This window comes from Bos javanicus, chromosome 23, assembly GCF_032452875.1.
Source record: "Bos javanicus breed banteng chromosome 23, ARS-OSU_banteng_1.0, whole genome shotgun sequence".
Taxonomy (NCBI): domain Eukaryota; kingdom Metazoa; phylum Chordata; class Mammalia; order Artiodactyla; family Bovidae; genus Bos; species Bos javanicus.
Window position 1 is genome coordinate 28,138,362 of NC_083890.1, and position 12,273 is coordinate 28,150,634.

General features: G+C 48.5%; 1 protein-coding gene across 2 annotated transcripts; it reads right to left on the reverse strand.

The window, feature by feature from the left end:
- Window positions 1–1,071: 1,071 nt before the first annotated feature.
- Window positions 1,072–10,327, reverse strand: MUCL3 (mucin like 3). 2 transcript variants are annotated; one of them, XM_061398567.1, is made up of 3 exons: window positions 10,105–10,327; window positions 2,344–3,356; window positions 1,072–1,835 (listed from the first exon to the last, which is right to left on the reverse strand). In XM_061398567.1, exons 1-3 carry the CDS (start codon window positions 10,184–10,186, stop codon window positions 1,689–1,691), a joined length of 1,242 nt encoding a protein of 413 aa, XP_061254551.1. In that variant the 5' UTR covers window positions 10,187–10,327; the 3' UTR covers window positions 1,072–1,688. The 2 variants fall into 2 exon arrangements, with proteins under 2 accessions (XP_061254551.1, XP_061254550.1); XM_061398566.1 differs by having other exon boundaries at window positions 1,073–1,835; window positions 2,344–3,461; window positions 10,105–10,300.
- Between the last annotated feature and the right edge of the window lie 1,946 nt (window positions 10,328–12,273).

Consider the following 12,273-nt stretch of genomic DNA (forward strand, 5'->3'; position numbering starts at 1 on the left):
TCAAGGTTGGAAGGCCTTTGGCAAACCTAGAGAGCCTTTCTCTTGCCTTTCTCTCTCACTCTTGCCTTATCCTCTTCTAGCAAGGGTGAGACCCAAGGCTACATGGATGACCGGCAGATGTTCTGTCGGGACCTACGTCTGGACACAGAATGATTTTAGAGCAGGGCTGCTGTCTTAACGAGTACTGGACATGGCAGATGTGCATAAATTTGGGCTTAATTAATTGGAGTCTTGTTTTATTTTGTGTAGTACTGCCTTGTGATAACTCTTATTGAATTAATTCCTACTTTCCTGTTTTGGTGTCTCAGATGAGAGCAATGTCTTATACTTTTTTGTAGTCCTCAACAGAATGTATAATAGGTACTTAGAAATACTTGCTTACTAACCCATTTTCTCCTCATTTTGTCACCATTCAAATGAGCCAAGCATGAATTCAGGCTGGCTCTTCTCAAAATCCAGGAATAAGCCATTTTAGGAGCAATGGAGATTCGGCCTTCTCTTCCTTACCCTCCAAAGAATCCCTGACTTCTAGCCACTCCTGCTCAAGGTTCTCTGCAAGGTCACAGCTAAAGCCAGGAACATGTCAGGACTTTCTCCCAACTGATAGTCCAGTAATTATTATGCTTTATTTTATAACTATTTTACACTTTATTATAGAAAGAACAATGGATAGAAAGAAGCTATCTGTCATCAGCTGACTCTCCTTCTGCCCAATCAGTAATAGAGGAAAGAACTTTAATAAATTGGAGAGAAAAACCCAGATGAAATGTCTGTAAGGAGAAAAATCAGAATCAGGGGTGAAGGTGTGAGGAGAGAGGATAGGGGCAGTAGAGAAGATGGGTGACGTCTACAGGAAAAAGCCAAGACTTTGGGGCTTTAGGGGAAGACACAAGAAAAATAAATGATGAGTGGGGAACACTGTCAAGGAAGGCCTGGGGTGGAGATCCATGGAAGAGACTGCAGGCCAAACAAAAATCCCTCCCTGCATGCCCACTCACAACCCAGCAACAGGATGCCCACTGTAGACATTTAGAAAAACTAAGGGATTCAGAAGGAAGAGGGCCAAGCCATCTAGGTGGGAGATATCATTCTGTGGGATGATCTTTCCTGGAATTTTTCTGAGAATGTAGAGGGTGGAGAAAGAAATCCTCTTTTCTTCTCATTTCTTTTAAATATTTTTTTATTTAAAAAAAAAAAAAATCAAGGGCCCTAGGAACTGAGAGACAAAGCTGTCCACACAGAAACTCTAAGTGAGAGGTGGAAATAATATAGGTTGGTCCTGAAACCCACAGGCTCTGTCTTTTGACTCCCCCTGCCTATAATCCTGACTCGGTCAGGTCTGGAGCATTGCTTTCTAAGGCTCCCCCACTGTGCTGCCCCCTCCCAGGACTCCCCAACTGTGCTGCCCCCTCCAAGGACTCGGAGTCCTATATTGATCTCCACCCCATACATCCATCCCAAACTCATATCCTTTTTGCTTATCATCTCACGCCTTGGCTGGTTTAAATAAGAGCACAGCAGTTGAAATGTTAGCGTGTTAACTCTCAGTACTTTGCCCTTCTTGGAGTCCAGGAAATAGGAACTGTGGGTCTCACTTGTGGGACTCACAATTGTGGGTCCCTGTTATGGGTCTCATCCAGGAAAGGGATAGGTCATGGAAAATCTAGGGGTGAGCGACTTCTGAATGATCATCGTGGGCCAGGTGTCTGGGATGGGCCGAGAGTCTGTTGCTCCATCAAGTAAACTGGGTAGGAATTGGAGCCCCCGACATTCTCTGAGTCGTTATTCTCAGTGTTCTGGGTCAGTGCACAGCGTGTTCCAGCCAAGTAGGAGGCCTGTGATTGGGAGGAGAAAAGAGGAGTGAGTACCATCTGCCATGCCATTTGCCTTTATCAACACCCATATCTCAGGTCCTCAATTCTGTTCTCCCTGACCTTGGACCTTTGACTTGCTCCTTTCCCAAGATTCCATTCAAATCCTAATCCTTATTCCAGTCCCACATTCAGTATAGAGTTCCAGACTTCATTTCCAGTTTCCTCTTCTGTCCTATTTTCTTTATCCGAATGTCGCCTATTCTTACCCCCAGACTCTGTCTCCAACCCCTACGTTTTCCCTGCTTCACAGCTTTTTTTTCTCAGTCACTGCTTGCTTCCCAATTCCATTTTTCATGTCCCATGCATCTATTTTTTTTCTCCATAGTTTCCACCACCACATTCCCTCTATTATCTTTTCCCACACCATGCCGCTTTTTCTTGACTTATCATTCCCTCCAGTTCTGATCCATATATCATCTCAACTCCCTGTTCCATGGATTCACCCTCCCTGGCCATTACTCTCCCTTACCAGGACAATCAGGCTGATGAACACCAGAAGGAGAATCACACTCAACAGGATCACGACCACTATGGCCCATGCGGGGAAGGAATCACTCCCTTCCGTTTCTCCCTCATGGACAACTCCTCGTGAGTCATTGTTGTTGGGGGTGTCTGACACGGGTGTAGAGGAACCAGTGCGTACACACCGGGGAGCCTTGTTACTGGTACAAGGAGATCTAGTGCTGATAGATGCATTTCCTGTGACTTTCACTGTAGGTCTTATGTTCTCTGTGGCTGCTGTGTTTTTTGCTGTGAGTTTTATTGACGTTTTTATGATCTCAGTGACTGACGTGGTCTTTTCTTGATGTCTAGTAGATTTTGCTGAACCTCCTGTGGTCTTATAATGGGTCCATGTGGTCTTTCCTTCATGTTCTGTGGGCGTTTCTGGGGTTCCTGTGGTGTTCTCATGGCCCGGTGTGATATTTCCTCTGTAGGTTTCAGTGGGCCTCTCATGGTTTGATGTGGTCTTTCCTTCGTGTCCTGTGGACTTTTCTGAGGCTCCAGTGGCCCTCTCATTGTCCCCTGTGGTCTTTGCTTCATGTTCTGTGGACTTTACTGGGGTTCCTGTGGTCCACTCATGGCCCCCTGTGGTTGATTGCTTGTGGTCACTCCCTTTTCCTAGGTTTTGTGTTGTCTTTTCAGTAGTCTTGTTTGAGGTGCTACTTGATGTTTCAACTTTGGCTGGTTTGCTTGTCACTGTTGATCTGCTTGTTGTGCTCTTAAGACAAGTGGTATTCTTTCTGTTGGGTACTGGAGTTGTATGTGTTTCCCTATCTGTATTAGTGGTGTCATTAGGTTCAGAAGCATGTTCGTTCTTGATATTTGGCCCTATTCTTTGTTTGCTGGAGGTCTGTTCAGAAGCAGGAGGAGCAACTTGGGTTGTGGAGCTTTGGTGAGCCAGCTTGGAGCGGTGCGTGGTAGTGCATTGGTGCTTTGACTTATGGGTTTCTGTAGATATCAGGGCGTCTGAAGAGCTGTATTCTGAATGAAAAGCAGTGTGGTTAGACAAGGTAATGGAACCAAGGACTGGAGCCAGAAAGATTGAGGATTCGCCAGTTTTCCGGCGTTCTTGAAGTGTGGCAGCACCTGTGAAGGGAGAGAGGCAAATAAGAAACTTCCTCCATGCTCTTCCCTGTTTCCCTTCTTATGTCATCTGTAGGGCTCCCTTTGTTATCCCAGCTATGTCTCCCCAGCCAGTCTTTGGAATACCCTGCTATCTCATTCCCGTTCTCACCTCCACTCTCTGGACCTCTGGTGTGGCATTTCAGCAGGAATGCCGCCTCTCTCCTCTCCACCTCTGCTCCTCACTCCTCAATTTTGATCTTCCTAGCTTTATGGCCTTTTTCCTCATCTTTCTCAGCAAATAAGCTCCAACTTCATCTCAGTGCTCAAAAAATTCTTTGTTAGTTACTCTTTCCTGCTACCTTCAACGTGACATGCCAGTTGTTTGTGTGACTGTTAACCTCTACCCGGGTTTCCCACATGGCACAGTGGTAAAGAACCCCCCTGCCAATGCAGGAGATGCAAGAGACACGAGTTCAATCCCTGGGTCGGGAAGATCCCCTGGAGGGGGAAATGGCAACCCACTCCAGTATTCTTGCCTGGAAAATTCCATGGACAGAGAAGCCTGGTGGGCTACAGTCCAGGAGTTGAGTAGAGTTGGACACAACTGAGCGACTGAGCTTACAACCTCTACCCCTGTCCAGTTTATCACATTGTAAGATTTTGAGAGGAATTATTGACTGGTATTTTGCTTTGCAAGTGTTGCACTAGAGATTATATACTTATGGAATAGAGTTGTCTTTCCATGGCAGAGCTGAGCGGAAAGGGAATACATGTCCTAATCTCCATCTTTCCATAATAGTCCAGCTCCATTCAAGATGTAAGTGTGTGAGAGACTAAGGAAGACCTCTAGCAAAACCTCCCACAGTAAGTAGACACTGGTGACTCACGAGAATATAAAAAGAGGGACAGAGGGTGGGTAGAGGAGCAGGTTGGGAAACTTTCATTTTGATGATGAAGGTTGATCTGGATCCCAGGAAGCAGAAGAGAGGACTCAACCCTTATGGTTCCCCACTGGCTCCCCCTTCTCACACACCTGAAGCCCTCTGAGACAGATGAAGGTGGCCCTTTTGAAAGAGAAAGAGATTTACCTGGGGGTCCTAGGAGGTGTGAATGAGGCCGCTGGATTGGCAGGGACCGAATATGTTTAAGGACAGGGTGTGAACCCCATCAGTGAACAGATATGGGCCTTAACTCCATGGAAGAACAACCAGTGGAGGCAGAAGAGATGTCTCTGATATCTAACCAGGAGAGTAAGGGCCAGGAGAGCACTGAGGAGTGAGACATAGCGTCGTTACATAACTGACATTTCCAGGCTCTGTTAGCTCAAGGTGGCGACCAGAACCTGGATGCACTCCCAATCACAGGAAACCACAATCCACACACCCGCCTGCTGACTGCTTAGGAGGGCTGACGGTTGAGGAACTCAGTCCTTGAAAGAAATATGGGTGGGCAAGAAGGGGTCAAGAGTGGGAAGGAAGCCCAAGGCCCTTGATGGGATTTGAGGTTGTGGGGAGAGAGGAGGGCTGAACAATCAGGCCCTCACTTCACTGGCTGGAGTCATTCTCTGACTTTCTTGGCAACAATACTGATCATGCGTGTGTATGTGTGTGCTCAGTCACCCAATCGTGTCCAACTCTTTGTGACCCCATGGACTGTAGCTGGCCAGGTTCCTCTATCCTTGGGATTCTCCAGGCAAGAATACTAGAGTGAGTTACCATGCCCTCTTCCAGGGGATCTTCCTGACCCAGGGATCGAACCCATGTCTCCTGTGGTTCCTACATTGGCAGGAGGGTTCTTTACCACTGAGGCACAAGGGAAACCCATGGCTATCGTTTACTGGGGCCCTTCTTGGGGCCAGGCACTCTGCCAGTTGCCTCATAGCCATTCTTTCTGGGTTGTCTTCTAAGGTAATTGATCTCCCAGCTCCCCACAAGGCATCTCAGAAACTGTCAATGTCCCTGTTTTACAGCAAAGAAACTCGAGTCTCTTGGAGAAATGATGACTTGCACACAATGGTGACTTGGCCACAGCAATGGCCAACCTTTCTGGAACACTTACTGAGAGACAGGCAGGTCTTATGAAGGAGGACATGTATTAACGCATTTACTTTTCACAGCAACCTTTTGAGATTGAGAATTTATTATCCTTTCCTTTTTATAGATGAGGAAGCAAGGCTAAGAGAGGTTAAGCAATCTCCCCAAAGACACTCAGCAGAGGTTGAGCCAGAACTGAAACACATATTCTGGGTTCCCGGGCCCAGACTTTTACTGGTAAAGACCACACTCAGTTCAGTTCAGTCGCTCAGTCATGTCCAACTCTTTGTGACCCCATGGACTGCAGCATGCCAGGCCTCCCTGTCCATCACCAACTCCTGCAGTTTACTCAAACTCATGTTCGTTGAGTCGGTGATATAGCCCATAAGTCAGCCCAGCCTCTTGGGGAAGAAAGAACACTGACATTGGTGGGACCCCTGAAGGATGCTGTTCACATACTTGTTCATTTAATCTTCACCATGAACTTGTGAGGCAAGTATATGATCTTATTTTACAGGTGAAAAAAGGGAGTTCAAAGAGGGTGAGTAATTGGCAAAGATAGGCTTTTCACTACACCCCAGATGCTTTTAAATGTGATAAGGGATGACTAAAATATCCATGGAGTGAAGAAATAGGCAGACAGGCAGTTCAGAATGGCCAATTCCACTGGCCTTATTAAGGAGTCAGAGGACAGGATGGAGTCCAGGCACTATCCCTCACTAGCTTTACATCTTCACTCAGGCCACTTAAATGCTCTGACGGCTCAGGTCCTGAACAGTAAATAACGATGTCAACCTACCAGTTTAGTGTGAAGACTATAGGAAGTATGGAGCACTGAAGGTGCTGAAGTGTAGAAGACTCTTTGAAGTAGTAGTCTTTGAAACAATCTCAGACTTTCTTGTTTTTCTCTTGGTAGTAAGGGAAGCCGAGCCTGTGGCCTTGCCCTCCAGCCTTCTGCAGCCCCAGATGTCTCTTCTACCTGCCCTGGTTTCTACACCTCTGTGCCTACCTTGACCACACCTTCAAAATGGCAGCCCTCCACGTTCCTGAGCTGCTTCCTGTTTTATCAACAGAGCACTCATCACTTTCTAACATATAGTAAGTGCAGTTTACTCCCCCAGTGGCAGGGACTTTATGTGTTTTATTCATCCCATGTCTCTAGTCTAGAACAATGTCTGGGCCATAGGAGGCACTTCATAAATATTTGTTGAATAGATAAATGAGGGAATTTTTTAAGACTGATGAAAACTTTTCAGAAGCCATGCCAATAGCTTTTCATTAGGCATATTGAGTAAAAAAAAAAAAACAAAAAAACATAATTGTGACCTCCGAAAGTTGGGAGACTAAGGTTTAACTTCTGCTGGGTTAAGTAATGGAGCCCTGAGATGAAAAGATGTGGAAAGAAGACCTCTCACTCACCAGTTTTGGGATACCGGTTATTTAACCACAGGAGTCACATAGCCAATAACTAGACCTAGATAACTAGATCTTAGAATTCCAGATCTACATCACATAGCCGTGGAACCATTGATTATAAAATCTGGAGCTGAAGCTCAGTGTAACCCATGGTCCTGAGTCTTGAGGAAAATCAGTGACTAAACCTCAGGGTGGAGATGACCATGTCTTCTGCCCAGTAGATCTACCATTGGTAGCAACTTGCTTTTCCTAGGAAGTTTTCACCATGAGATATTCATTTCACTGACTATAAAAATGATCTGAAGAGAACTGTTTTGGTCACTGAGGTATAGACAAAGAGGAAAACTTGGCTTTAGCACAAGACACTGGAGGTAGATACTCAGCCTGGATAAAAGAATTAAAACAAATCTTACAATATCAAAACTGTGCATACAGTTCCAAAGGTCTGTTATATCTGCTTCTTTCACTAGTTTGAAAAGAATATGGACATCCTACTAAGTAACTTGTGCCATGGGGCCTCTGTCATAACAGCCTCACCCAAAAGAGTATTTCTGATGTTTCTTGATGTCCCACCCCTCAAAAATGGCTTACTCCATTTGCCTGCTTGTTAAAGTGTCTATATAGTTTAAGCGCAACATGGGACCTAAAACGCAGACATAGTAAAAAGATGAAAGAGAAATACACTCAAATATTTGACTGGGCAACTGGGGTTTATTAGAAGAGATTTTCTTTTCCTATTTTTTCCCATTTTCCAGTTTCTAGGATGAGAATATATTATTTTTGTAATAGAAATTAAATCAAATGACACTTACTGTAGGAAAATGTCTTTTTTAGATTCTCCCCAGGACCTCAGCCCCATCTGTGCTTTCTGCAGTGATGATTTAATCTAGATTCTGCACCTGTGGTTCTGTGGTTGCATGATGCAGACTCTGGGGTTCTAGGATCTAGTTATCTGCAGCTGAGTATTGATTGGTCCCGTGGGTAAATGACAGGGCGTACCCCAGAGCTATGGGCTAAAGGTCTTCATCCGCTCCTCTTGACACTCTTCCCTCCCCACCCTGGCCTCACTCTCTGCTGGACACAGTCATGTCCTGGCCCTGACTCACACTCCACTTCCACCCTGACTCCCTCCCAACCTCACCCCAGCTTCAAGCCCTCCCCACCCATCACCACCTTGTTCCACTCTGCAGGATCCGAGCACCCAGGGGCCCTTCCTTCCCCACCATCCCCTCGGTCCCAGCCAGCCAAGCTCTAACGTGGCCGTCTCCCAGACCAAAACCCACGGAGCCCGTGATCTGCTCCAGAATTCAGATTTCAAGTTTGCCTTGCACCTGTCCTATGCCCTAGAGCGGGGGTCCCCAACCTCTGGGATCTAAAGCCTGATGATCTGAGGAGGAGCTGATGTAATAATAATAGAAATGAAGTGCATAATAAATATAATGAGCTTGAATCATCCCCAAACCATCCCCCCTCACCATCCGGTCTGTGGAAAAATTTTCTTCCACAAAACTGGTCCCTGGTGCCAAAGAAGTTGGGGACCACTGCCCTAGAGTAAATCTCCCTCAAAAGTGAATGTAAGAAAAAAAAATAAGTGAATGTGTGCGGAGCTGATTCGAGACTCATTCCCTCCTGTCTTTGCAGGATCCTTTCCCTGGGCAGAAGCGTGACGGAGGGCTGGAGAGTGGCAGGTCAGACAGCCAGCCTAACGGGAAGGGGAAGAGAAGGTGGGTGAGACTGGGGTGGTGGCTCAGGGCGGCTCTGGTGCCTCTGAGGTAGGGGTGGGTGGGAGGGGCGGGGAAGGGCCTCCAATCACAGCGCTGCTGAGACCTGGTGGAGACACTGAGAGATTCCTTGGCCCCTGCCCCTGCTGTCCACCATCAGCCCCATCACCTGCCCCCAGCCCCTCCAGCCTCAACGTGACCCTGAGCTCAGGGAAGGATAAACGTCACCTTCAGTCAAACACTATTGGAAGGAAAAGCAGCTGCCTTCCCTGACCTAGAGTGTCCATACTTAGGCCTTTCTGGGCCCTGGTTTGGGATCATCAAGGCTATTACCGTGAATGACTCTATGCAATATGTAGAGAGTCCCTCTGAACCTGTTTCTGCCAATTGTCTACCTTGTAAAGACCCTCCTCTGAATTGCCCAGGCCCCTCCCAAAGCCCCCTATGTTTGGGCATCTCCACTCCCCAGTTTCAGTCCCAGAACTCTCTCTTAATTAAGTGAACTGATTTTGCAATTTCACTTTACCTGGTGAGATCTATTTGGCTTGTCAAACTTTTCTTTTTAATTTTTATTGGAATATAGTTGATTTACAATGTATTAGTTTCAGGTGTACAACTCAGATATATCTCCACTCTTCTATTTTTTTTTAGATTCTTTTCCCATACCGGCCATCATCACACTTTTCTATATTCACTTTCTTCCCAAAGCCTTGGGATGTTTCCCAACTGTAAAATGGGGATAAAACCACACACCGTATTGAGTTGTCATGAGGATTAAGTAAATAAATGTAGATGAAATGCCTAGAATGACACTTGGTGTGTAGTAACCAGTTGGCCTGGTGCATCTTCCCATTTTACAGAAGCCCAGACTAAGCACCTGGGCCGGAGCCAGGGCTGGAAGGCAGGTCGGTGCAGAACAAGGAAAGAAATGCTCTTTATGCGCCCTGAGGACAGCGGCGGGGGTGGTGTGGCGGGATCCCCGCTTGCCTCTGTGATGTTAGACAAGCATTTTACCTCTCTGAGTCTCACTTTCCTCACTATAAAATGGGATATCATTAATCACCTCAGGAGATTGGAGGACATGAAACGAGATGAAGTACTTTGAGCATCCGTGAATTCCTTGCACAAAGCAGATGCTCAGGGAGTGTCAGATCCCCACTGCTGCCCACCCAGGACTGCCAGCAGCCAGTGTCTTCATCTAGACGGGAAGAAGCCCCACTTTGGTGTCTGCAGCCTCACAGGCCACGTTTTAGCAGAGCGAAGCAGAGCATAGGCTGTATTTCATCTCCAACATGCCCCTCAGCTGGCAAATTTGAGCAGTGTACACCCTAGACAACTGCATGCAGCAGCTCGGAACCCACCCGTCTTCCCACCACATATTCACTTGCTGTTCATTTCTGCGATTGGTCAACCATAGGCACGCTAAGAAACAACTCCTCTCTGTTTTCTATGCCCCTGTGTGATGGTGACCCCTCGCCTCTGAGGGCATCTTACCTGCCTCCAGAGAGGTGAGAAGGAAAAGGAAGAAGCACTGGAGGCCAAAGACGGAACGGATGCAGTGGGCTGGCTGGGCCATGTCGGAGCTGGATGGCTGCTTGAGGCCGTAGGTTGGGGTCCCCTCAGCTTATATGGGCCCAGCTTTGACGTCACGGGGGCTGGGGCTCCTCAGGCTGAAATCTTAAACAAATGGAACCGCCCCGCCTTGCGGGGGTGCCCTGATAACGGGAGACCACAGCAGCTTTGTCATGTAGCAGGGAACGTGTGTGTCTACCCAAGGGGTGGGATCTGGGGGCAGGGAAAAGCAACTGGGAGGGACCAACTCCTGCCCCAGCCCCAGCAGAGGTTGTGGGGGTTGGGTGGGTGGCGTCCGGGGTTCTGGGCTGGTGGGGAGCAGACGGTGGCTTCTAGAAAGACTGAGATCTGGCTGGGGTGGGAGGGGGAGGGGGACAGTTGGATGCCTGGGTTTTGGGAAGAGATTCAAATTCTGATTCTTCTTCAGCTGCACCCTCTGCTTTCCACTTCTCTTACGTCAGCCCTGCTCTCCACACCCCTTACTCACACACACCCCTTACTCACACACGTTCACTCTTTTTGCCCTGGGTGGAGCTGCCCATGAGTATGAGGTGAAAGAGCAGAGACAGGGAAAGCCCTCCAGTGTCTGGCTCCTGCAAAGACAGGTGCTTCCAGGTGTCCAGAGATGACACACCAGGTGGGGACAGGTGGAGACGGAGACAAAGGCAGACATGGAACCCCAGGGACTGACGTATCCCTCAGCAGGGGTGGTGGCCAGTCCGTCTAGGACCTCCCTGGAGTCTCCCTCTCCCCTTGGTCCTGATTCCCTGCCTGAAGCAAACATTAGCTCAGAGGTTGTCAAAGTTCATATACTGCGCTCCCAAGAGACAGTGCCTGGGGCTGGCGTAGGGGGAGGGCAGGCTCCCTGGGATTCTAAGGAGAGAGGAAGCTGTGGGTCCGGGGGTCTCAAGTCACCACCCCTATTGCTCACTTAATTTGTTTATGGTGGGTCTCCTCTACTGGGGAGTCAGCAGCCGGCCAGGTCTTTGCCATGATCGCTGCTGCAGCCCCAGCACCAGAGTGAGGGCCTGGCACACGGGACGCAGTCAATCGTGTTGACTTGGCTGAATGGAGTGGAAGCCAGGGCTGGCTCCTACCTCTAGGGGTGAGTGGAGCAGGCAGAGGGGGTGGAGACGGCCTGACCTGGAGGGCACGGTGCCAGGGCCCTGGGGCCACGGGGCTCATGGGAGGACTAGAGGGCCGAACTTGTGAATCCATCTAGTACTGGGCATGATTGGTCCCTAAGACCTAGGCAGGGCTGGAGTGGAAGGGAAGAGGAGAGGCCAGCTGCTCATTAACATGATTAGGCAAGTAATTAGGCTCCATGGAATCAGACCAAAGCCTGACTGCTCAGAACTGGGTAGCCTGCCTCCTAGGCAATGCGTCCTGTAGGGTAGGGAGACTGAGGCAGAGGTAGACCTCCTCTGCCTCTCCATCTGGACCCAGGAGGGACTGAAAATCCCCCTTTCCACTAATCTGGCCCCACCCCCACACTTTCCTCCAGGGACCCAGGTCTCTAGGAGAGAAGTTCTCAACAAGGAGAGGCAACTCTGTCCCCTGGGGACATTTCGCCATGTCTAGAGACAACCTTGTCCCACCTTGGAGGGGGTTGCTCCTGGCACCCAGCGGGTAGAGGCCAGAGGGGGTCCTGGCCATCCTGCAAGGCACAGGACAGCCCCACAGCAAAGAACTCTCCAGCTCACATCAGTGGTGCTCAGGTTGAGACTCTCTGCCTTCACTGTGTAAATAAATATTCCCCATTCTTCTTTAGCCACAACGTCCCCCAGAGGACACACGCATCAGAGGTGGAGGAACTTAGAGGTATGTGCAGGCTCTTGATGTCAGAAGAGGTTGTTGTGTCTGAGCTGTAATAGTTAGGTTGTGTGTGCACAATGGCTCAGTCATGTCCGACTCTTTTGCGACCCTGTGGACTGCAACCCACCAGGCTCCTCTGTCTATGGGATTCTCCAGGCAAGAATACTGGAGTGGGTTGCCATTTCCTCCTCCAGGGGATATTCCTGACCCAGGGATCAAACCCGTGTCTTTTGCATCTCCTGTGTTGGCAGGAGATTCTATACCACTGCACAACCT